General features: G+C 40.4%; 1 protein-coding gene across 4 annotated transcripts in view; it reads left to right on the forward strand.

The window, feature by feature from the left end:
* The first annotated feature begins 3,689 nt into the window (after positions 1-3,689).
* PSEN1 (presenilin 1) overlaps positions 3,690-22,624 on the forward strand; it is a 73,571-nt gene continuing 54,636 nt past the window's right edge. Inside the window, exons 1-4 of one of the 4 annotated variants that reach the window (XM_014835674.3) lie at positions 3,702-3,843; positions 9,090-9,168; positions 12,037-12,118; positions 12,208-12,347. In XM_014835674.3, the coding sequence (XP_014691160.1) occupies positions 12,261-12,347 (87 nt within the window). In that variant the 5' untranslated portion in view covers positions 3,702-3,843; positions 9,090-9,168; positions 12,037-12,118; positions 12,208-12,260. Of the gene's footprint in view, positions 3,844-9,089; positions 9,169-12,036; positions 12,119-12,207; positions 12,348-22,624 lie in introns of all 4 variants that reach the window. The other 3 variants (XM_070513956.1, XM_014835673.3, XM_014835676.3) reach the window with 3 other exon arrangements.

Below are 22,624 nucleotides of genomic sequence, written 5' to 3' on the forward strand. Positions count from 1 at the left end.
CTTATAACCAAAAAAAACCTAGTGAACACTTTACATTGTAGAATACGGTACCTATGAATGTTCATTTTTTCCTGTTGCTGTAAATTGGCAAATATACCCAGGTGAAGAGGCTTGACTACTTGTTACTGTAGGTGGAAAAGCTGGATATTAAATTGTCATTTTGTTGAGTATATTATTGATAGGCAAGTTTTTTAAAAAGAGGTCCCAAGTTTTTGGTTAAGAAGAAAATTAGATTTAATAAAATATTGACAAACATACAGAGCTGAATGCTAAAAAGTAGAAGATGAATAAGATAAAGCCAGCCTTTTATCTTAAGCAGGTCCCAATCTAAGGAGGCCAATCCTTGCAAAGAATCAGATCCATATGTGAGAGCTAATGAGTGAGAATGCGGCCAAGGACCCAGCCCTGCTGACAATAATCACTTGTATTTCAGTTCCACCTTACTGCCCTAGGAAACACGGCAGTGACATTGTGTATAAATAAAGGCAGACTGCTTTTCTGTGGGAAGTGTTAATGAATTGGGTTGCCTTGTAGTCAGTGGTGTAAAGAACTGGCCTTGGTTTTCTGATAGACCAGGTACTGACTTTACGGACTAGTGACTGCTCTGGCTTCTCTAGTCTCTCACAGGCTGCCGCCTCCAAGTGGTTCTAATCCGTCAGGCATTCTGGATTTCCTGTCTGCTTGTCTTTCACAACTTAACTGTTGGTTTCTGCCACCATTTATTATGTTTATCATTTGTTTCTCCATTCTTGCTCCCAAGTTCCAACAACACTTCTGGGGAAAATATAAATGCATCACTGCAGATAGTCTGGACCCTCAGTGCTATTTTTCTCATTCCTTTGCTGAACTTTAGCGCCTTCCCACACACCGCAGCTTTTACTGTTTTTGAACCTCCACTGCTATTGTTGGTATGGAAAAAACATTCACTGAATGAGTAAAAAACATTTGATTTTCCCCCTTACTTAGCGAATGACTCTCAAGCTTAACACAATCTTAACTTTAAAAAAAGTCATTAGGCACATTCTCTGCAGCTCTAGCTCTCCAGTTTATGACTTCACGCATCTTAAACCTTTGCTTTCTATAATCAATGATAGATACTTCATCCATCCTATTCCGAAGACCTCCTCCACTCCGCTGGCTTTGGTTTCTAACTACATTTTGCAGTTTCTTGAGCCTTGCTCAAGGATTTCCATTATCTTCTTTCTTCCTTCGGTCCAGAATAAGTTTTTTTTGTTTATTTATTTATTTTTTATTTTTCCTTTTTCTCCCCAAAGCCCCCCAGTACATAGTTGTGTATTCTTCGCTGTGGGTCCCTCTAGTGGTGGCATGCGGGACGCTGCCCCAGCGTGGCTCGATGAGCAGTGCCATGTCCGCGCCCGGGATTCGAACCAACAAAACACTGGGCCCCCTGCAGCGGAGCGCACGAACTTAACCACTCGGCCATGGGGCCAGCCCCCAGAATAAGTTTAAAGAACCAAAAACTTAACCTTGGATCCTATCTCCTCTTCCCTACACTATAGAGATTCCACAATGAGTAGCTTATAGTTGTATGTGCCTTCCAAATTTCTCAAGTCTCACACAGCATTTGTATCTCACCATTCCCCTGATGACTGGTCATAGCCTAAGTGAGACTCGGTGACCTTGTAAGACGCTAATCCCTGGTTCATCTCAGCACTAGGGACATCTGCTCTTTGGGACTCTTCTTCCTTAGTGTCTCGGATATCACTTTTGCCTTATTCCTCCAGTCTCTGTTATTCCCAGTGTCTTTTGCCACCTCTTCCTCCGTGAATCCTAGGTGTTCGTATTCGTAAGAAGATGAAGAAATACAGAAAACAAGAAAAAATTATCTGTAATCCAGTTATTCAAAGTCATTGGTTGCTTTTTTTTATTACCTTTTTTGTTTCCTTTTTGCAGGAATGTGTTTTGACATAGTTGTATTTACATATGTGCGTAAGTCTTAGGTCTTTGTTTTTTATTTTAACAGCATAAGAATGTTTCTGTTACGCATAATCTTTATAAAGTTTTTTTTTAAAGATTTTATTTTTCCTTCTTCTTCCCAAAGCCCCCCAGTACATAGTTGTATATATTTTAGCTGTGGGTCCTTCTAGTTGTGGTACGTGGGATGCCACCTCAGCATGGCCTGATGAACGGTGCTAGGTCTGCACCCAGGATTCGAACCGGTGAAGCCCTGGGCCGCCGAAGCAGAGTGCGTGAATTTAACCACTCAGCCATGGGGCCAGCCCCTATAAATAGTTTTAATGACATTCTGTGAAGTGGGTGAACCATAATTTATTGTAGGACGTTTAGCTTTCCAATATTTGCTATAAATAATTACTCCATGAGAATCTTTGCCCAAAATTTTTGTATTGAGATTGTTTCTAAGAATAGTCTGTCAGCATTTTAAGACTTTTACTCATATTACCAGATTACATTAAAAAAAACTGAACTAGTTCACAAATCAATGGGTTTTGGCTTGTGCTTGTTTGACAAATGTATTGAACTCTTTTTTGTGCTAGGCACTGTTCTCAGCACTTGCGAAATGTAAGTGAATAGACAGGCAAAAGTTCCTACCCTTGTGAAGTTTACAGAGAGAAGGGCTCGGAGATGAGGACTTTAAAAAATATCCTTTTTGGTGGGAGGTGTCAACCTTTTTATTCCCCCAACTTATCTTTTCCTTGTTAATGGAAAAAACTAGTGCTACTTCTGTTTTTAAATATGAAGTTGTGTGTAAAACCTATTTAAGTCTATTCATATATGGGGTGGAGGGAGAGAGGGATTGGGGATTGATGCTCTAGGAATCTGATGGGCTATCTTGGAGGAATTTAAAAAAATGAAAAATCTCATTTGGCAAGATGCCATGTATCGTTGATTTCATTTTCAGTTTTCTGATTACCTGTAACTTTGAACATTTCTCTATTGCTCACCTTTGGTTTACATGGTGTAGTATCCATTGTTTACTTTAACTTTCAGATGCTTGTATGAATGTGGTATGCTACTTAGGGAGTTAGTTATTGGTACTGTCTTTACTGCAGTTTGGATGAAAAGCTGGCAGATGCAAAAATCAAGCGACCGTTGAGCAACTCACTGTGTACCTGATACTCTTAGGTTTTAGGATTACAAAAATAGGCCACACTTCTTGCTCTCTAGAAGCTTACTGTATAGGAAGACTGGTTCTTAAACTTGGAGCCCAAGAATCCCAGACTGTGGTTGTTTAAAAGGCAGTTTCTCAGATTTCCTCACCCACCAGAAGTTTTGATTCTTGGGGGGGAGAGGGGCGCGGAGCACAGGTCTTTACAATTTAATTAGCGTCATTTTGACTGTGGTGCAGCTGATTCGCATTGAGAAACTGTACAAAATAGGTACTACAGAGAAACGAAAGAAACGTTAGATTTAAGATGCCATCACTTGGAGGCCGGGAGAAGCACACGCTGGGCTCAGTTTACGTACAAACTTTGGTCCTTAGCCCAAGAGCAGTCTTGGATCCCCGACAACCTCAAACTCAGGCTGGCACTACGGGCTGGTTCCTCCAGGTCGGGGAGGCCGGCGGGAGCGCAGGATTCCCCTAGCTGTCCTAGCTTTCACCGGAAGCCCCACACACTGCATCTGGGCCCCGCCCCTCCGCCGGTGGGCCCCGCCCTGCCTCCTCCAGGTCCCGCCCCTCCCCTGGCGAACCGGCAGCCAACGACGCCAGAGCCGGAAATGACGACACCAGTGAAGCCTTTGAGGCGGGGCCTCGGCCGGGCATCTACAGAGGCTGCGATTTCACATCGGAAACAAAACAGCCGCTGCTCGGGGGGCAACCTCAGCTGCGAGCGGCCGGCGGGAAAGGCGAGGAAAGAGTAGGTGCGTGATGGGGAGTCCTGGGAGAGGCGAAGGAACCCCTCACCTGGTGCTGACACGGGCGGCCGCAGGCAGGGCCCGGCCCTTTGTCGCCGCCCGGGTCGCGGAACCGGTGTCCTCGAGGATGAGGAGCGGGGCGCGGCCGAGCGGGGACCGAGGAACCCCGTGTGGGAACGAGGAGGGGCGGCCCGTTTCTCGGGCTCCGGGCGCGGGGCGCGGTCGTGTTGAAGAGACATTCCCCTTCGGAGCCTTGGTCCGGAAGTGCTGGTTTCCCCAAGTCATCTCAGGGCGCAGGTGCCTTGGGCCGGGATTGACCGTCTTGACTGGAGTGGAGCAGCAGAAAGAGGAAGCGCCTGGCGCGGGTCTGGTTGAGCAACTGGTGAAACTCCGCGCCTCATGCCCCGACTGTGTCCTTGTCCAGGGGAAGCGAGCGGCACTCAGGGCTAAGTTCCTTATGTCTCACGCCCGAGGGCAAAACAGGGTCTGATGCTTTCCCTTGATCGGGAGTGTCACGCACGAGGCGTTATGTCCCGTGCTTTGCATATATCTTAGATATTTGCGTCTTCCCGCTCAGATTCTTTTAAAATATCTGCTTTTCTTTTAGGGAAGTGATTTAATAATAATTTTAAAGACATTGCTTGCCTGCTTTGAACAAGATGAATAAAGTATTCAAGGTTTACTATGGGAGATAAGAATAGGATGCAAATAACTATATGGCATATATTATAAGTATTTGACAGAGCACATTGTAAAGGTCATAACATTCTGTGAAGTTTGATGCAGGTAGAGATCACCTCTGGTTAAGGGAATCTTGTTATTTGAGTTACCTTTTACAATGGGAAGGTTTTCACCCTTGGAGTTGAAGTGGGGAGGGCATTATAATCAGAGGATGTGCTACAAACAGGGACCCTCTGGAACGTAAGCGTCCAGTAACCCACTCTGAACATTAAATAACTGTTAGGAAGGAGGCTAAAACAGGAAAGTAGATTGGAGCTTGTTGCATTTGGCTGATTTCAGTCACCTGCAAAAGCCTATTTCAGTTCTCCTTAACTCATTTGCAGAGTTCAACCAACTTAAGTCCCCCAGCTCCACTCCCATTTAATAACAAGCCCTTAACAGTTACAAAAGAGGCCTATTTATTGAGTGCATGGATCTCCCCCTGCCCGCCCATAGATGATAGAAATGACATCTGTCATCTGATTTGCTGTTCTACTCCTGGTCCTTGAGTAGACAGTTCTCCCAGTTCTGGGTATACTTTCCTCTGAATGGATATAATTTATTGCTGAATTTTAAGTTAATGGCTGCTGCTAGTCCTAGACTGCTGCATGAATTTCCATTTGGGGAGAACTGAAGTTTGGAAGTTGGTATCTGAGTGTCATCCTAGAAAAAAAGATAAAATATTTGTCTGTTAACAAAGCTTATGTGGTCCTCTTCCTCTTGCTCAGATCCAGGTTCCTTCTCCTCTTGCTCTCCCACAACCATTATATCAGATTGCAGGGAGAGACTGACTTTTGGTTATATTCTGAAAAACCTTTCAAAAGACCCCTAATACTGCCTCTCCTTGGTGTGGTAGATGCCAGGCAGATTTGGAAGGTGTTTTAAGTGTGGCACTGTTGTCATCAGAGCTTTGCTTTAGGCGTGTTAATCTGATAGTTGGGGCTAGAATGGATAAGACTTTTGCATAATTCAGGCAAGATATAATGAGAGTTTGATCTTTGATGATGGCAGAGGCTTAGAAAGGAGGAAAAACATGAATAGGACGTAGCCACCAATTGAGGAGCAACAAATCAAGTGTAAAGTTGACTAGGAGGCTTTAAGTTTGGAGGATGAGGGAAATGATCACAGAAATAAGGAAGTTAGGAGCAAAGAACTAGTCTAGAGAGGAGGATGAGGAAGTGGTTTGGAAGTATCACTTTTGAAGTGCCAGCAGTTGAAATTGTCCCATGGACAGGCCTGGAGCTGTAAACATGAGAGTTGCTTAAATAGACTTACTAGTTGATGTTGATGTTGGAGCAGTGGAGGAGAGGCCTAAGGAAAGGAAGGTGGCCCTAAGAGACCCTTAGGAACACTGGTAATGAGGGGATGGGAGAAGGGTGAGGAAGCAGCTGAGAATGAGTGGTGGGAGGAGACCTCCACGGTGCAGTGTCATAAAAGCTGAGGAAGGGAGGGAAGCTTCAGGAAGGAAAAGGTTGTCAGGGATTTTCAGTATTAGACCTGATGTAGCAGAAAGAACTGAAGATTTAGAGCGGCACTGTGCAGTAGAAACACAATGTGTTTCTAATTGTAATTAATTTCTAATTTTAATGTAATTTCTAATTGTAATTCCAATTGTAATTGTAAAATTAACAAATGTTAATTTTAAGTTTTCTAATAAGCAGTTTTTTCTAAGATAGGAAAAAAATAGGTAAAATTAATTTGAATAATATATTTTATGGAACCCAATACATCTAAAATATTTTTATTTCAACATATAATTAATATAAAAATGTAGTTGTCTGTCTTCTTCTCTACATAGTAGGCTCCTTAAATAAACAGGAGCATTATCTGATTCAGTAGCATCCCCAGCACCTATTATAGTGTCTGTAGCAGAAACCCTGTGTTTGTTTGATTAAAGGGAATTAATGTTTGCTTTTCACAATGCCTTGTACAGTTCCTTAAGTTGATCTAAAACAAAAGAGAGAATGCAGGCATTGCTGAGTATACCCAATGATTTACAAATTAATTAGATGTAGTTATTTTTTCATTAAAGATTAGTTGTATTCTACCCATTTCCACAGCAAATTTGAGACAATGACTCGGGGTAATCATACCTTCCATGTAGAGTTATTGAAATTAAATGTTTTCTGGAAAGATTCTTTGTAATTATACAAATATTGATAATACAGGAGCGTAGTCCCATATCCACAATTCTGAAATCCAAAACCCCCTGAGAAAACCAACAGCCTTTTCATGATTCATTTGACAGCAAAATCTAACCTGAAGCCATGTATAGACTACTTATATGTTTCATTATATATTTATTAATGTGTTTGATTTTGTGGTTCTATCTAAGACCCTGAAGGGGCATTATAAAACATATGGTATTTGCATCATATTACCTTTATAAAATCCGAAAAAAAAATACAAGTTCTAAACACATTTAGTCCTAAGGGTTTCAGATAAAGGATCCTGGATTTATAAGTCTTTGTTCATTTTTATTGTGTCTTCTGAGCCCACATAACCATTATTTTTTAACAACAATTATGATAATTCAACATAAGAGAGCTCCCAAAACTCAGTGCCTTAGAGCATTTGTTCTCACACAAGGCTCTGCTTCAAGGTATAGGTCTCTGGGTCAGTTAGGGCAATTCTTCTTTGCATGTCTTATTCTGGGGCCCAGGCTGAAGGGGCAGTGGCTACCCACGGTAAGCTCTTCTCAAGGCAACTGCAGAAGTGCAGAAGTACAACTTCTGCACCAGGCAATCGCACAAGCACAGTTCAAGTGTCTGCTTGCGCCATATCTGCTACGATCCCATTGACCAAAACAAGTCGTATGATTGTGCCCAGAGGCATGGAGTGGGTAGCAGACTGCACCCACCTTGAGGCCAAAACAAGTCAGAGGGCCAAGTCCAATATCACCGGAGAGGAGAGATATATTCTTCCCGTGAGGATGCTGGGGGAAGGCGTGAGTATTTGCTGAATAGTCATCTAATCTGCCTCAGATGGTTCACAGAAGTGGCGTGGGGTGGAAGGGGGAACAAAGTCACCAAATAGGATGTATCACTAGCCTTGCTCTTTTTAGGCTCTACCACTTTCACAGAACCTCTTACAGCGTTGGGGAAATTATTTGCTCCTATTCTTTTAAAATTCAGAGGAGTCTTTCCAGGATGTGTTCCTGAAGTTTTAAATTAATTTCAAATTAGTTTTACTTTAGTTTCTTTTTTTTTTTTTTTTTTTGGTGAGGAAGATTGTCCCTGGCTAACATGTGTGCCAGTCTTCCTCTGTTTTGTAGTGGGACACCACCGTGGCATGGCTTGATGAGCAGCATGTAGGTCCGTGCCTGGGATCTGAACCTGGGAACCCCCAGCTGCTGAAGCGGAGTGTGTGAACTTAACCACTACACCAACGGGCCTGTCTTTATTAATTTTAATGAGAGAATGCAGTTTGGAGGTTGGTTACATTTATTGTTGGATGTGAGCTTTTAAAAACTCAAGTAGAGGCTCTCCCAGCCCATCCGTATACAGTAATCAGAACTTGGGCAGCCTGTCCAGGAACAAGCTGTCAAAGTAACACCAAGGCTGATTAAAACTTTTGTGGAAAAAGAACAAATCACAAGCTCATTTGGCACTTGAAGACTTCCTAGCGTTACAATACAAAGATACTTTTAAAAAGTACTTTCTGTGGTTTTTTAAGTGAGAGAGAGAGAAACTAGTTAAGTGGCTGGAGTCATTAAAGCAAGCGACAAGCCCTTTGTGCTGGAGAAGATCATGATAGAAAGTCTCCTGAAGATGTTTGTTTCTGTGGAATATAAATTTTGTTTACATTTATCTCTGAGTGAAGAAAGAAAATGGTATCAGTAATTAAGTAAATGTGCTGTAAGAGTTTGAGGTTTAGTTGTTTGGGATGTAGTGAGAGACAGACATATACTTTTCTGTTGACCCTTCCTTAACTGGGACTTTTAATAAGCTTACTTTGAGATTCTAAGCATTGCTCCTGTGATACTTTTTGAAGTGCTGATGGAGAGAAGATTTTCTGGTTAGATAGATTTTTTTGTCCAGCACAACTAAGCTTTAAGATTATTTGTATTCTCCTGGGGTTTTTTAAGTCTTTTTGTATGTAATAGAAAGAAAATGTAGTTGCCCATCAGAAAAGGATTACTTTTTCTTTTTATCTGATTGAGAAAGTGTTTTGAGAAAAAGGAAGTGGATGGCAATGAATTCAAGTATTATGCTCTGTCAGTTTCAGAAAATCTTTAGCGGGTGACCAGAAAGAGAAAACACCAAAATCTGCTTCCATCCATACTCTTACTCCCTCTGCGATCCAGGTCACATGAAAAATCCTCACTTCCCGACAACTGTCTTTTCTTGTTCTCAGGGCACTGCTAAGAAGGTTATAAAGTCCACTAGTGTCTTTTGTCACGCTCCCTGAACAGTGGGATCATTGGCCTTCTCCATGCAGTCATCACTTGTTTTCAGCTGTTCCTGGACCAGAGTCAAATCTGGCTTTGGCTTCTCCTTTCTTTGTACCAACAATGTTTGTTTGTTCACCAGGCCTGACTGAAGACCTGGCTAGTCCTGTTGCCTGCCTCTGCTTCCTGCTGAGCTCCATGTGAAGAGCAGCTCTTCCAGGGTGGGTCACCCTGTAGCATTGTGATCTTCAAAGCATCAGTGGAGGCATGAGCTTTCTTTGGGTGAACTGGAAAAGACCTGGGCTGGGCATCAGAAGACCTGGGTTCTGGAACTGGTGTTACTTGCCCCATAATTGTGCTGGCAAATTCTTTCACCTTTCCTGGGCCTTAGTTAATTCATGTGTAAATACAGATATGCCTTTGAAAAATAGTATTGGGGATATGCTAAAGTGACTACTGTATTATTGATGATTCTTACGAGATTTGTCTGAGAAAGCTCCAATATGATAATCAATTTATATGATTTCTTGTAATGGCTGAACAGATCCTACAGGCATAAGGCTAATAATGGAAACTATTTAAGATGTCATTTACTACCATTTTTCTTAAGATCTCATTTACTTCTAAGCATTAGTTTTACTATTAATAAATATCAGCTCTGTATATCTTATTAGTCATTGTTACAAATTCCTAAAGAGCAGAGATGGAGTTTTGCACAGAGGCAGCACAGTGTAATATGTGAGCCTTTGCCATGCTCCTTTCCTTACTGGATGTGACCTTGGGCAGGTTAGTGAAATTGTGTGCCTCATTGTTTTCATCTGTAAAATGGGTAAAGGGAACATAACTAATTATTCAGATCCTCTCAGGATCTCTCTCTGAGTTTTGATATAAATAGCCAGTAAACTCTTGTTTAGTGAATGGGTAGTCACTTCTGTTCATATTTTCCCTCTAAATGTAATTCATTTCATTTAGTCCTTATTTATTTTTGCCTGCGTTGCCCTTTCTTGCCCTTTGCTTGTTTCATTTGGCTGACACTGTTACTTCTTTTGTTTCTGAGAGATCATATGAGAAATTTTTTTTGAGGAGGTTAGCTCTGAGCTAACGTCTGCTGCCAATCCTCCTCTTTTTGCTGAGGAAGACTGGCCCTGAGCTAACATCCGTGTTCATCTTCCTCTGCTTTATATGTGGGGCGCCTGTCACAGCATGGCTTGATAAGTGGTGTATAGGTCTGCACCTGGGATCTGAACTGGCGAACCCCAAGTGGCAGAAGTGGAGTGCGCGAACTTAACTGCTGCGCTGCTGGGCCAGCCCGCATATGAGAAATTAATGACAGGTTTCTAAGGGTTTTCTGTTACAGAGCTGCCTTTAAATGATATGGTATAGTCCTCAGAGCATCCAGTGAAGGTAACCAATTGCAGCTTTTTCTGTTTGCCATCATTTTTGGCATTTCTGGGTTTGCTGAGGTAGTAGATATTGTACTAATTGTTTTTGTGGGAAAGAAGGGAATAATATGTGTTTTATTTGCTCATCATTAATCACCTGAATGTTAAAGTTTCAAGTATATAGTCAACTTAAAAATCTAGACCCATAGGTCAGAACATTTACTTTGAATACTTATTGTACTTAGAAAACACGTATAACTGGTCTGTTGCAGTGCTCCTCTCTTTTGGGTAAGCTAATGTACATATTGCCACGTCTTAATTTTATCCATTTTGAAAGAGAGGACCAATGGTACGAATAACCCTAAATATGAGTTTACTTCCACAAAAATCTATTTGAATTTTTTAGTTGAAGTATATAGAAATGTGTGCAGATACATAGGTGTAGAGCTCAGTGAATTTTCACAGACTAAAACTCCTGTGTAACTAGCACCCAGATGAAGAAACAGAACATTACCAATATTCCCAAAAGCTTCCCGTGTACCCCCTGCCAGTGAGTAACCCCCATAAAAGTAAGTTATCTCTATTTCTAATTCACTTTCTTTTTAAAGCAAATTTACATTAGTTAATTATGTCTTGTTTAGTTAATATTAATTTGCAATCCCCTGATCATATGCCAGCTAACTATGGGCTGAAGTTGGAGGGGAGGAGAAAGGTAGGCATGGTATATAAAAACAAGTAGGATAGAAAGGAAAGCATACCTTGGTTAAAAACTTTCCATGATTTGAATGATCCAAATATAGATAATTGATGGTTAATTTGAAACTCACTGCCTTTACTAGAGGAAAAAGTTACTTTATATGTCTTTGATGAAAAATCATTAGAATGAAAACAATAGAGTATTTAGAGGGTAGAGAATCCTGAAGTGAAAAGTGAAAATGAAACAGGACATTGACAAAATGCTTTCATGTGACTGTGTACATAGTAATGTTTTAGATAGTGTATATGAATTAGAATACTTCTGGATGCAAACAGATTTTTTTCCTTCTGTGTTTCCGAAGACTTTCTATGAAAAGGGAAGTTGAAATCATAAAGAATTGGCTGATGGAAATTGAGGTAGACAGGCCACTGGCAACGTGTGCTTGTAGGAGGGTGAGCTCTGGGAGACAGTCATGTGTGTAAATAAGGCTGCGCCAGGTGCAGAGGAGAGACCTGAGGCTGGGAGTCAGGAGTCTGGTTGTTGTCCTGGTGCACCCAATTGTGACTTTAAGCAAGTCACTGAGCTTGGATCCCTTTCTGCTTTTGTAAAGTAGGTATGTTACCTGTTTACCCTGCTTTGGGGCATTGTGTTAAGGATAAAATGAGATAACAGAATTTTGCAAAAAGCACTAGACAAATAATTTTATCAAGATATAATAATTAGTTTGGATTGGTCAGCATGTTGAAGAAAACATTCTTTAAGATCGTTGAACTACCTTGGCTCTAAATCTGAAATCATTGGACATCTTTGTGATTGAAAACATTTCGTATCTCAAGTAGATTTACTCATTACCAAAGAGGTATCTTGAGCTGACAAAGTTTATCATTTGAAGGTCATGGGAAATTAATACATTCCTGGTTTACAAATTGGTCTTATAAGTATTTGATTGGTGTGAATGGATTTACTAGGATTTGATCAACTCTGAGTGACCTGGTAAAATCCTATTTCAGACCTAATACGGGAGCCTGCAGGTGACAGCAGCCGTCGAGGTCCTTAGAAAGCTTGGCCTGGAAGAGAACACATGAAAGAAAGGTTTGTTTTGCTAAACGTAATTTGTAAGTGTTTTAAAATAAACGTATAATTGTACTGCCCAAAGAATTGTTTTCTTTTTCCCTTTTCAGAACCCCAGGAGGCTTTGTTTTCTGTGAAAAAGTATTTCTATACAGTTGCTCCAATGACAGAGTTACCTGCACCCTTGTCCTACTTCCAGAATGCACAGATGTCTGAGGACAACCACCTGAGCAATAGCGTACGTAGTCAGGTACAGTGTGAGCGTCTGCACCTGCCCTTGCCAGACTGTGGAGTCAGTGTTCACCCGCCCTCATCTCCGGGAGAGGCTGAGGGGGCTGAGCAGGCTTTCTCTGCTTTACCAAATTTACATATTTGCTGAACTTCAAGTGAGAGCAAAACATTGTCCCCTTTGGTGCTGGGGACCCAAGGCTGTGTGAGACATGGATGTTGATACAGTTTCTCCCTGGCCCAGGTGTCACCTCCTCCATTGAAGCCTTCTCCAGCTTCCCCAGCTATTTATTGTTTTACCTGTCTTGCTCTTACTCTTCTGTGGGCTGAGTACATTTTATTTACTTTTATTTTTTTAGTACCTGGCATGGTTCCTGACAGTGTTCAGTAAATGCTGATTGACAGAATGTGCAATGATGAATGCAAGTCTAAGTGTAGAGCCCTAAGAGAGTTCAAAGGAGAAGATCAGGGAAAGGGTGTAATCCGTGGCATGGGACACAGAGACGCTTCGCTGGCTACACATACAGATGACATATCTGCCTGCGATCATTACAAATTGAATGCAGATTCCACAGATGGCCTGTGGGATGGTTGGGAAATCAGTAGGATTTTTAAAGGAAGAGCTGGAATGGGGGAAAACACAAGGCCAACTCTAAGCTGTTCAGGCTGGGGGTGTGGTGGGGTGTTGTGTCAGACTTTCCTCTGTTAGAACCAGAGGGCAGAACTAGTGGTGGAAGGAAACAGGTTCTGGATCAGTAAAAATAATTTTCTCACGGTTACTATACGTCTGAAAGAACATGGACTGTCTTATGGGCTAGTGTGTGCTTGTCACTAAAAGCAGTCACAAAGACTGGAAGACTGCCAGCCAAATCTGCAGAGTTAGTCCATGGAATGAGCAATAAATTTTAGAGCACTAGATGGCCTGGCCTGGAAGTTCCCCTCACACTCTGAAGATTTATCATTCCAACTAAGGGTCAGAATGTGGGGAGGGAGGCTTTGCCAAGTAGGCTTTGACAGGTGGGCGGGATTAGAACAGAGCAAACTGGGAAGTCATTGCTGGTGGGAGAAATAACACTAGTGGAGGAAGGATTTTCCTAGAATATAGATTGACAGGCTGTATCTGGAGATAGTCATCAGAGGCAGATCACAGAGTATTGCTAGAATATTTTTAATCAAGTGGGATCAAGTTAAAATGAATATCAAGGGAAGCCCTGAAAGGGAACACAAGCTATAAATGGGTAGTATGTTGCTTGAGGGGTGTGGGGGGGAAGGGAGCAGGACTGTGGCACCTGTGCCTTGGTGCTTGGTTGATAAGGGTGTTACAGAGACTTGTGGCAACATATTTGCTCCTCTACTACGCATCAGCAGTTTGATTTATTCCTTTTTGCTGTTCCCTAGGAATAGCTTTTTGAAAGGTTAGGATGGGGCCAAATTATGAAGTTTTTTGGATACAGGATATGAAAGTTTGCATGCTACAGACTTTGTAATCATTTTTAAACTGTCACGTCAGAGGAGGAAGAGGAAAACTGGGAACAGCAGACTCAGGTCTCTGGGTAACCCTTCCTTAATCAGAGCCGCTCCTATTTTATCTACTTTACTTATTGATCATCTGTGGATCCTTTTGACCAAAAGATTCCACAACTAACAAGTTTTGAAAACAATAGTTACACGTCACTCATCTGTCCCCAAACCGTCCAAGGACATCTTATCTTGGAGTAACATCTGGTCTTTGAGGTCCCATCTCTGTCTTATCTCTTACGACCATCTCCCTCACTGGCTGCTTCCACCGTTCTGCCTCTGGGCCCTGAGTTATTCTCCAACTCTTCTCAGATGGCTCCCTTTACTTCCTTCAGGTAACCTCATGAGTCACCTTATCAGTGAGACCTTGCCTTCCTGACTGCTCCTCCCTTCCCTGCCACCCGGCACTCCCTGTAACCTTACTCTGCTTTACTCGAGCATACCACTTACCAGTATTTCTAGCATGCCGTCTGTTTACTTGTTGATTTGTTTACCTGCCTCCCCCTGCTATTTGTAAGCTGCTCTAGGCCAGGTCCGTAATCTGTTTTGTTCGCTCCTGTGTCCCCAACTCAAAGAACAGTGCTCAGCATATGTTGAGCTCTCCATTGTTAATGTAATATTATTTATATCCTTCACACTTAGGTTTTATGGGGCTTCGTATTTTTTTCTGCCTTTCTTGTACATGTTAGTGACTGATAAATTGAAATAAAAGGTGCTGTTGAGGAGGTACAATTGACACAGGATTTTTATTGATAATTATGTGTGTTCATGGGTTAGTTTTAGCGCTAATGTTCTCAGTGGTACCTTCCAGATCTATTAAGGGCAGCACTGTCTAGAAAGTCAGGCCTGATTTATTTAATTTTGACTCTCCTATTGATAATGTGATATCAAATAAGTTTATCTCCTTAAAATTGCCTTCTACAATTTACAGAGATCTTCTGTGTACATTCTTATACTTTCCAATTACCATGGGATTGGTCTTATTCCCATTTTACAGTTTAAATGCTTGTCCAAGCTCACACAGAAAATTAAATGACAGTCCTGGAACTTAAAACTGTGCTTTCTAGTTCCAGACTCACTCTGCTGTTCTTTCTGTTCTTCTCTCTCTTACCCCAGAGAAATGTCGATACTGAAAGGAGAGATTATATGAAAAAAATTCTGGGGAAGAAAAATATGAAGTCTGTGTATTCATTCTGCACTGCTATACTGTAAAAAACCCCAAAGAAAGAGGAAAAGAATCTCATTGTTAAGTTTTTTAGCTATAAAGAAGCCATTGTAAATATGCTCTGATGGGTTATGAAAAAGTGAGGGTAGGTCCAAATTTTAAATTGGACATAGATGACTGTTTTTGTGGATTAATTGAAAGCAGCTCTTTTATTTCTGCTCTTGGATAGTGGGTTCGTTAAACACAAGTACAAGCCTCTGCAGGAATAGAAAATTCTTATTAGGCTGCTTTCTTCTTTATTTGCTCAGTGGCTAGTTTAGAGGAATCAAGAAGAAATTGAGAGATGTGGAAAGTGTCGTCTTTTCACACTGCTCAGGAAAGGAAACTAATGTATTGAGTAATGTCCTCAATGTGTTGGACTCTGTGCTAGATACTGTTGCAAACATTATGTAGTTTTAGGGCCTTGCATTCTGGTGACATTGACTATAAGTGAGCAGATTTTCCTTCTGTATTCCCTTCCTTTGAATAGCTACTCTAATAAAGTGTTTTTACTTATCTATATATCCTCTAGAGTACACAAACATGCTATCTTACATTAAATATTACAAAAAGAAAATTCATTTAAAAATATTTTTGAGGGGCCAGCCCCATGGCCAAGTGGTTAATAAGTTCACACACTCCACTGCGGCGGCCCAGGGTTTCACCGGTTCCAATCCTGGGCGTGGACATGGCACCGCTCGTCAGGCCATGTTGGGGCAGTGTCCCACATGCCACAACTAGAAGGACCCACAACTGAAAATATGCAACTATGTACTGGGGGGATTTGGGGAGAAAAAGCAGAAGAAGAAAAAAGAAGAAGATTGGCAACAGTTGTTAGCTCAGGTGCCAATCTTAAAAACATGTATACAGAATTTTTTGAAACTGAGAGGAGAGTGTATAACTTCCCTACAGACTATTCAAAGGTGAGTGTGAAGAAGTGGATCCTCTATTCCTTTCCTCTACTCAGTTTCTTCCTCCAAGGTCAGGAGCATCCCTAGTCTTGAACCCATATTGTGAGGCAATCGTTTGAGTGTGGGAAAGAAGTGAGAGGGTAACCAGATATTGGAAACTGTCCAAGAACAATGATGAATTGGCATTTAGGGGCTGTGGTTGAGTGACCTATAAATAGGTCTCTCAAAAGGAAGAACTCACTTTGATCCAGTTGTAACTTAAAGCAGTTGTGTGTAACTGTGGTTTACTTCACTTAATTTCTTAGCACTCATTCTTACCATCTGTAAAATTAGATGGTTTACTAGATAAATTCTCTTCCAAAAGTTTTGTTGTGACCATAAGTTAAGGAGGCCAACTGTCCCAGTGTGCTCGAGACTGAGAGGTTTCTGGAACACAAGATTTCCCATTTTAAAACTGAGACAGTCCTGAGAAAATAGGATCAAGTTGATTACCCTCTCAGAAGTATAATGAGATTGAAATCATTTTGGATCTGATGAACCAAGTCTTATTGAGTTAGATGACTTTCTTGTGTAACTTCAAGTATTATAATGATATTTGTTAATGTTCAAGTAGAAAATAACATTTAAAGCATTTTTCTCATTCCAAAAGTCAGATGTTGTCCTTGGCTTCATTCTTCCACCCTTAGATACAGTGGTGGGCTGCCTTTGTCCAGAAAATAGATTTCCTTTTGTAGGCTGCTATGGATAATCTCATTCACAGTGAAGGGATTTGAAGTTTGATGAGATTAGTCAGAGAGCTGAAAAACAGTGGATTTTTTAATCTCAGATATTTATTTCTCACATCTTTTATTGTGTAATATTTTAAGCATATACAGAAAATTGTTACTGAACTAGGTTCGTTTTTGCCTGCAGCTCAGAAAGCCAAACACTGAGACAATGAGATTGTAGCAGAGAGTTTACTCACAAGACAGCCATGTGAGGAAGCGAGAACATGAGCCTCAAATTAGCTTCCCCGAAAATAGGGACTCAGGGATATTTATGGGATGGGGGCAAGGTGGTCTGAAATGTGGAGAGAGGTGATTGGAGGTGAGGAAAGGTGAGGTAATTGATGATCTGTGCAAGCGTGGTCAGACTTCATGCCTCTTCATAGGACCCATGTTCACAAAATGGCGACGTTAGCTGCATGTGAGGGTGGAGTTTTTAGCCTCTTGAAGTCAAAAGGTCACCTATTGGATATCTCTGTGGGCCCAGTTGATGAGTTGGTGGTCTCAACCAGCCTGAAGTGGACAGGGAGTTCTAACTCCTGAAAAACAGCTCACACACCCATTACCATGGTGACCCAGGCTCCAGGAAGATGTTATATATAGGAGCCTAGTGGGAGTCAGAGAGCATATTGCCTCAGCAGCACAGTTAACAGTGGGTGGGTTAAACACCTAAAAGCTATAAACAATAAATGGAAAAAGGAAAAAGAACTTTAGTTCCTAGCTACTTAATCATCATTAGGTAACTCTCTGCTGGTTTCAAAAGTATGGCAAATAATATAATGAGCACCCATGTACCTACCACCCAACTTCATTAAACTTTAATATTTTGTTTTATTTGCTGTGTATATTTTATTTTTGAAGTGTTTTCACTAAGCTTTTTCTGTTTCCATTATAGATTGATCCTACACTAAACAAAATCCTAACCAAACAGAACAAAACTTTGCATTTAATTTGGAAAGGTAGACTAGTTGTATAACAAAAAGAAATTACAGGTAAAATTGAAGCACCTCTCCCACATTCCCCTTCCTCTTTTCCTAGGATAGTAGCTACTATCCTGAATTTGGTATTTATCATACTGCCAACGCAAATAATCCATAACCAACCTATAAATCAAAATTGGGATGAGTTTGTTATGAGCCAGAGTGAGGATTATAACTGAGGAAAGCCTTACAAGGCGTTCTGAGAAGCATGGGTTTCAATACAGTCATCTTTTTAGAACAAAGACCTACATTAAACACACCCAGGATACATTTTCATCAAAATTTCAAAGAGGTATTCAGTTGCAAATTAGCAGGTCAACATGATGTAAAGTCAGGAAAGGGACTAAACCGATGTTACCAATAGAGCATAGGAGGGGAAGTATGCATTCTTATATTAAGAGAGTGCATTCTTTGGGGGCCAGCCCCATGGCTGAGTGGTTAAGTTCTCGTGCTCTGCTTCCGCGGCCCAGGGTTTCACCAGTTCGAATCCTGGATGCAGACATGGCACCACTCATCAAGACATGCTGAGGTGGTGTCCCACATAGCATAACTAGAAGGATCCACAACTAAAAATACACAACTATGTACCGGGGGGCTTTGGGGAGAAAAAGGAAAAATAAAATCTTTAAAAAAAAAATTGCAGGGGCTGGCCCCGTGGCCGAGTGGTTAAGTTCGCGCGCTTCGCTGCAGGCAGCCCAGTGTTTTGTTGGTTCGAATCCTGGGCGCAGACATGGCACTGCTCATCAAGCCACGCTGAGGCAGCATCCCACATGCCACAACTAGAAGGACCCACAGCAAAGAATGTGCAGCTATGTACTGGGGGGCTTTGGGGAGAAAAAGGAAAAAAAAATAAAAAAGTGCATTCTTTAACAATTAAGTAGATGTACAATGTATGTTTGATAGGTCATAAGTCAGGCTTTTTAGTTTGAGCCAAATGAGTTTTGAACTCAAATAGTTACCCCATATACCTCAATATGTGAAAATCTCATCATTACTATAAATATTATATTTATGAATATAAATATTTAATGTTATATAATATTACTTTGCATGTTTTAAATCTTTAGATAAATATGCATGTGTGTAAAAGTAGTGGCAGAAAGTTCCCACATTTTTGCAGTTTATATGTAGGTACATGTTGCAGAAGAGAGATGTTTTTGGAATTTATGTGTATATAGATACATGTAGCTCTAGTTCATTCATTTTCTTTTATTTTGTGAATATATAAAAATTGTCCATTCTCCTATTTCTAAATATTTGGTAGTTGCCAGTTTTTCCACAATAACCAACAGTGTTGCAGTGGGATTCTGATTCAGTAATCCTGCACATGTGAGTTTCTCAAAGATAATTGCTGATGGGGTATTTGGATCTGAAACTGTTAGAGACTGTGAGTATGCTCTCCAAAGTGATTGTACATCCAGAGTGTATGGCAAGTTCCAGTCTTTTACATCTTTGTAGAAGATGTGTCATTCGGATGGATTTGAAATGACATCTGTGTTATTTTAGTGGATTCTCTTAATTTCTAATGAAGTTGAACTTTTTTTCTTATGGTTACTGACCTTGTGCATTTCCTCTTTTGTGAATTGCCTGTTCATGTTCTTTGCCCATTTTTCTATTGGTTGTTTGTCTTTTTCTTACTGATTTTGAGGAAATATAGTATATTTTTGGAGGGAGGAGGGATACTAATCTCCTGTTGGCTATAGGCTTTTCAAATATTTTCTCCCAGTCTGTAGCTTCAGTTTGTTTATGCTGAATATTTTAAATGTTTTAAGTAGGGGAATTATTCTTTCCTTTTAAAAATGAAATTTATTTATATTTTTGTTACTAAAAATAATTTAAGAGGGGCCAACCCAGTGGTGTAGTGGTTAAGTTCCTGTGCTCCGCTTCGGCAGCCTGGGTTCGCCAGTTCATATCCTGGGCGCAGACCTATGTACTGCTTATCAAGACATGCAGTGGCAGGTGTCCCACGTATAAAATAGAGGAAGTTGGGCACAGATCTTAGCTCAGGGCCAATATTCCTCAGCAAAAAGGGGAGAATTGGCAGTGGATGTTAGCTCAGGGCTAATCTTCCTCAAAAAGATAAAAAACAATAATGATTTAAGACAAGTATGCAGTATGGGTTAGCAGCCCTTAGTACAATAAAAGCTTTTCCATATCTTAGAAAGACAGACTGGGCTGAACTACTATACTGGAAATTGCTACATAGTCCAGCTAATGTTCAACTGTTCCATTCGTTGTTTTATGTCTATACCAGAAAAATAAGACAAGGATTTTGGTGATTTTCCCCTTTTATTTTTCCAAATGTTCTGTAATACAGTTATCTCATAATTTAAAGAGAAAACTGTTTTTAAAAAGGAAATTTTTTGAATGCAAAGAGGTTGCATAAGGACGATATGCTACCTGGAGAGTATGTGTGGAAAGGGAGAAGCATTCAAGATTCTCCATGATGACTGACAGTAGTCGGGGGATTAGAACAACTGACGTAGAAGAAACCAAAAAGGCATGATAGCATGGGGTCTTTGAGAGCACATGTGTTGGTAATTGGAATTTTTTTTGTGCCCTCATCATCAATAAAAGCTTTAGTTTATGTTTGTCAGTCTCTATTTTAAAAGGCTGAAATGTTTATAACACCTTATTGAAACTTTCATCAAAAATTTGTTTTCGAGTTACACTTTAAGCTTTGATTATCTAGAAAACTAACCCAAATAAACCACCTTAATTCGTGCCAGTAACAGGGGGGAGGAGTTGCATTGTTCTCACCTTTTCTTTTCTCTTTTTTTTGTTATTGCAGTAACGTTGGTTTATAACATTATATAAATTTCAGGTGTACATCATTATATTTCGATTTCTGTGTAGATTACATCATGTTCACCACCCAAAGACTAATTACCATCCATGACCATACACATGTGCCTAATCACCCCTTTCACCCTCCTCTCTTCTCCTTCCCCTCTGGTAACCACCAATCCAATCTCTGTCCCTATGTGTTTGTTTATTGTTTTTGTCTTCTCTTTGAGTGAGATCATACGGTATTTGACTTTCTACCTCTGATTTATTTCACTTAGCGTAATACCCTCAAGTCCATCCATGTTGTCACAAATGGCAAGATTTCATCCTTTTTTATGGCTGAGTAGTATTCCATTGTGTGTATATACCACATCTTCTTTATCCATTTGTCCCTTGATGGCCACCTAGGTTGCTCCCAAGTTTTGACTATTGTGAATAATGTTGCAGTGAACATAGGGGTGCGTGTATCTTTACACCTTTGTGTTTTCATATTCTTTGGATAAATGCCCAGCAGTGAAATAGCTGGATTGTATAGTAGTTCTCTTCTTAGTGTTTTGAGGACTCTCCATACTATTTTCCATAGTGGCTGTACCAGTTTGTACTCTCACTAGCTGTGTATTAGAATTTCCTTCTCTGCACATCCTCTCCAACACTTATTATTTCCTGTCTTGTTAATTATAGCCATTCTGATGGGCATGAGGTGATATCTCATTTTAGTTTTGATTTGCATTTTCCTGATAATTAGTGATGTTGAACATCTTTTCATGTGCCTGTAGGCCATCTGTATATCTTTGGAAAAATCTCCAGATCTTTTGCCCATTTTCTAATTGGGTTGTTAGTTCCTTTATTGTTGAGATGTATGAGTTCTTTGTATATTTTGGATATTAACCCCTTATCAGATATATGGTTTGCAAATATCTTCTCCCAATTGTTAGGTTGTCTTTTTGTTTTGTTGATGGTTTCCTTTGCTGTGCAGAAGATTTTTAGTTTGATGTAGTCTGATTTGTTTATTTTCTCCATTGTTTCCCTTGCCCAGTCAGACCCCGTACTTGAAAATATGCTGCTAAGACCAATGTCAAAGAGCGTACTGCCTGTTTTCTTCTAGGTGTTTCATGGTTTCAGATCTTGCATTCAAGTCTCTAATCCTTTTTGAGTTAGTTTTTGTGTATGGTGCAAGATAGTGGTCTCCTTTTATTCTTTTGTATGTGGCTGTCCAGTTTTCCCAAAACTGTCTACTGAAGAGACTTTCCGTTCCCCATTGTATGTTTTTGGCTCCCTTGTTAAAAATTAACTATCCATAAATGCGTGGATATATTTCTGGGCTCTTGGTTCTGTTCCATTGATCTGTGTGTCTGTTTTTGTGCCAGTACTATGCTGTTTTGGTTATTATAGCTTTGTAGTATATTTTGAAATCAGGGAATGTGATACCTGCAGCTTTGTTCTTTTTTCTCAAGGTTGCTTTGGCTGTTTGTTGTTCCATATAAATTTTAGGATTCTTTGTTCTGTTTCTGTTGGAAATAGTTTATTGGAACTTTGATAGTGATTCCATTGAATCTGTAGATTGCTTTAGGAAGTATGGACTTTTTTTTTTTTTTAAAGATTTTATTTTTTTCATTTTTCTCCCCAAAGCCCCCCAGTACATAGTTGTATATTCTTCGTTGTGGGTCCTTCTAGTTGTGGCATATGGGTCGCTGCCTCAGCATGGTTTGATGAGCAGTGCCATGTCCACGCCCAGGATTCGAACCAACGAAACACTGGGCCACCTGCAGTGGAGCGCGCGAACTTAACCACTCGGCCACGGGGCCAGCCCCCGTATGGACATTTTAATTATGTTAATTCTTCCAATCCAAGAGCCTGGAGTATCTTTCCATTTCTTTGTGTCTTCTTCAGTTTCTTTCAACAATGTTTTATAGTTTCCAGTGTACAGGTCTTTCACCTCTTTGGTTAAATTTATTCCTAGGTATTTTATTCTTTTTGTTGCAATTGTAAGTGGGATTGTATTCTTAATTTCTCTTTCTCTACTTCGTTGTTAGCGTATGGAAATGCAACTGATTTTTGTATGTTGATTTTGTATCCTGTGACTTTACCATATTCTTTTCTTTCCCTTTTTTTTTTTTTTTTTAGGAAGATTAGCC

Source organism: Equus asinus, chromosome 7 (assembly GCF_041296235.1).
Source record: "Equus asinus isolate D_3611 breed Donkey chromosome 7, EquAss-T2T_v2, whole genome shotgun sequence".
NCBI classification, from domain to species: Eukaryota; Metazoa; Chordata; class Mammalia; order Perissodactyla; family Equidae; genus Equus; species Equus asinus.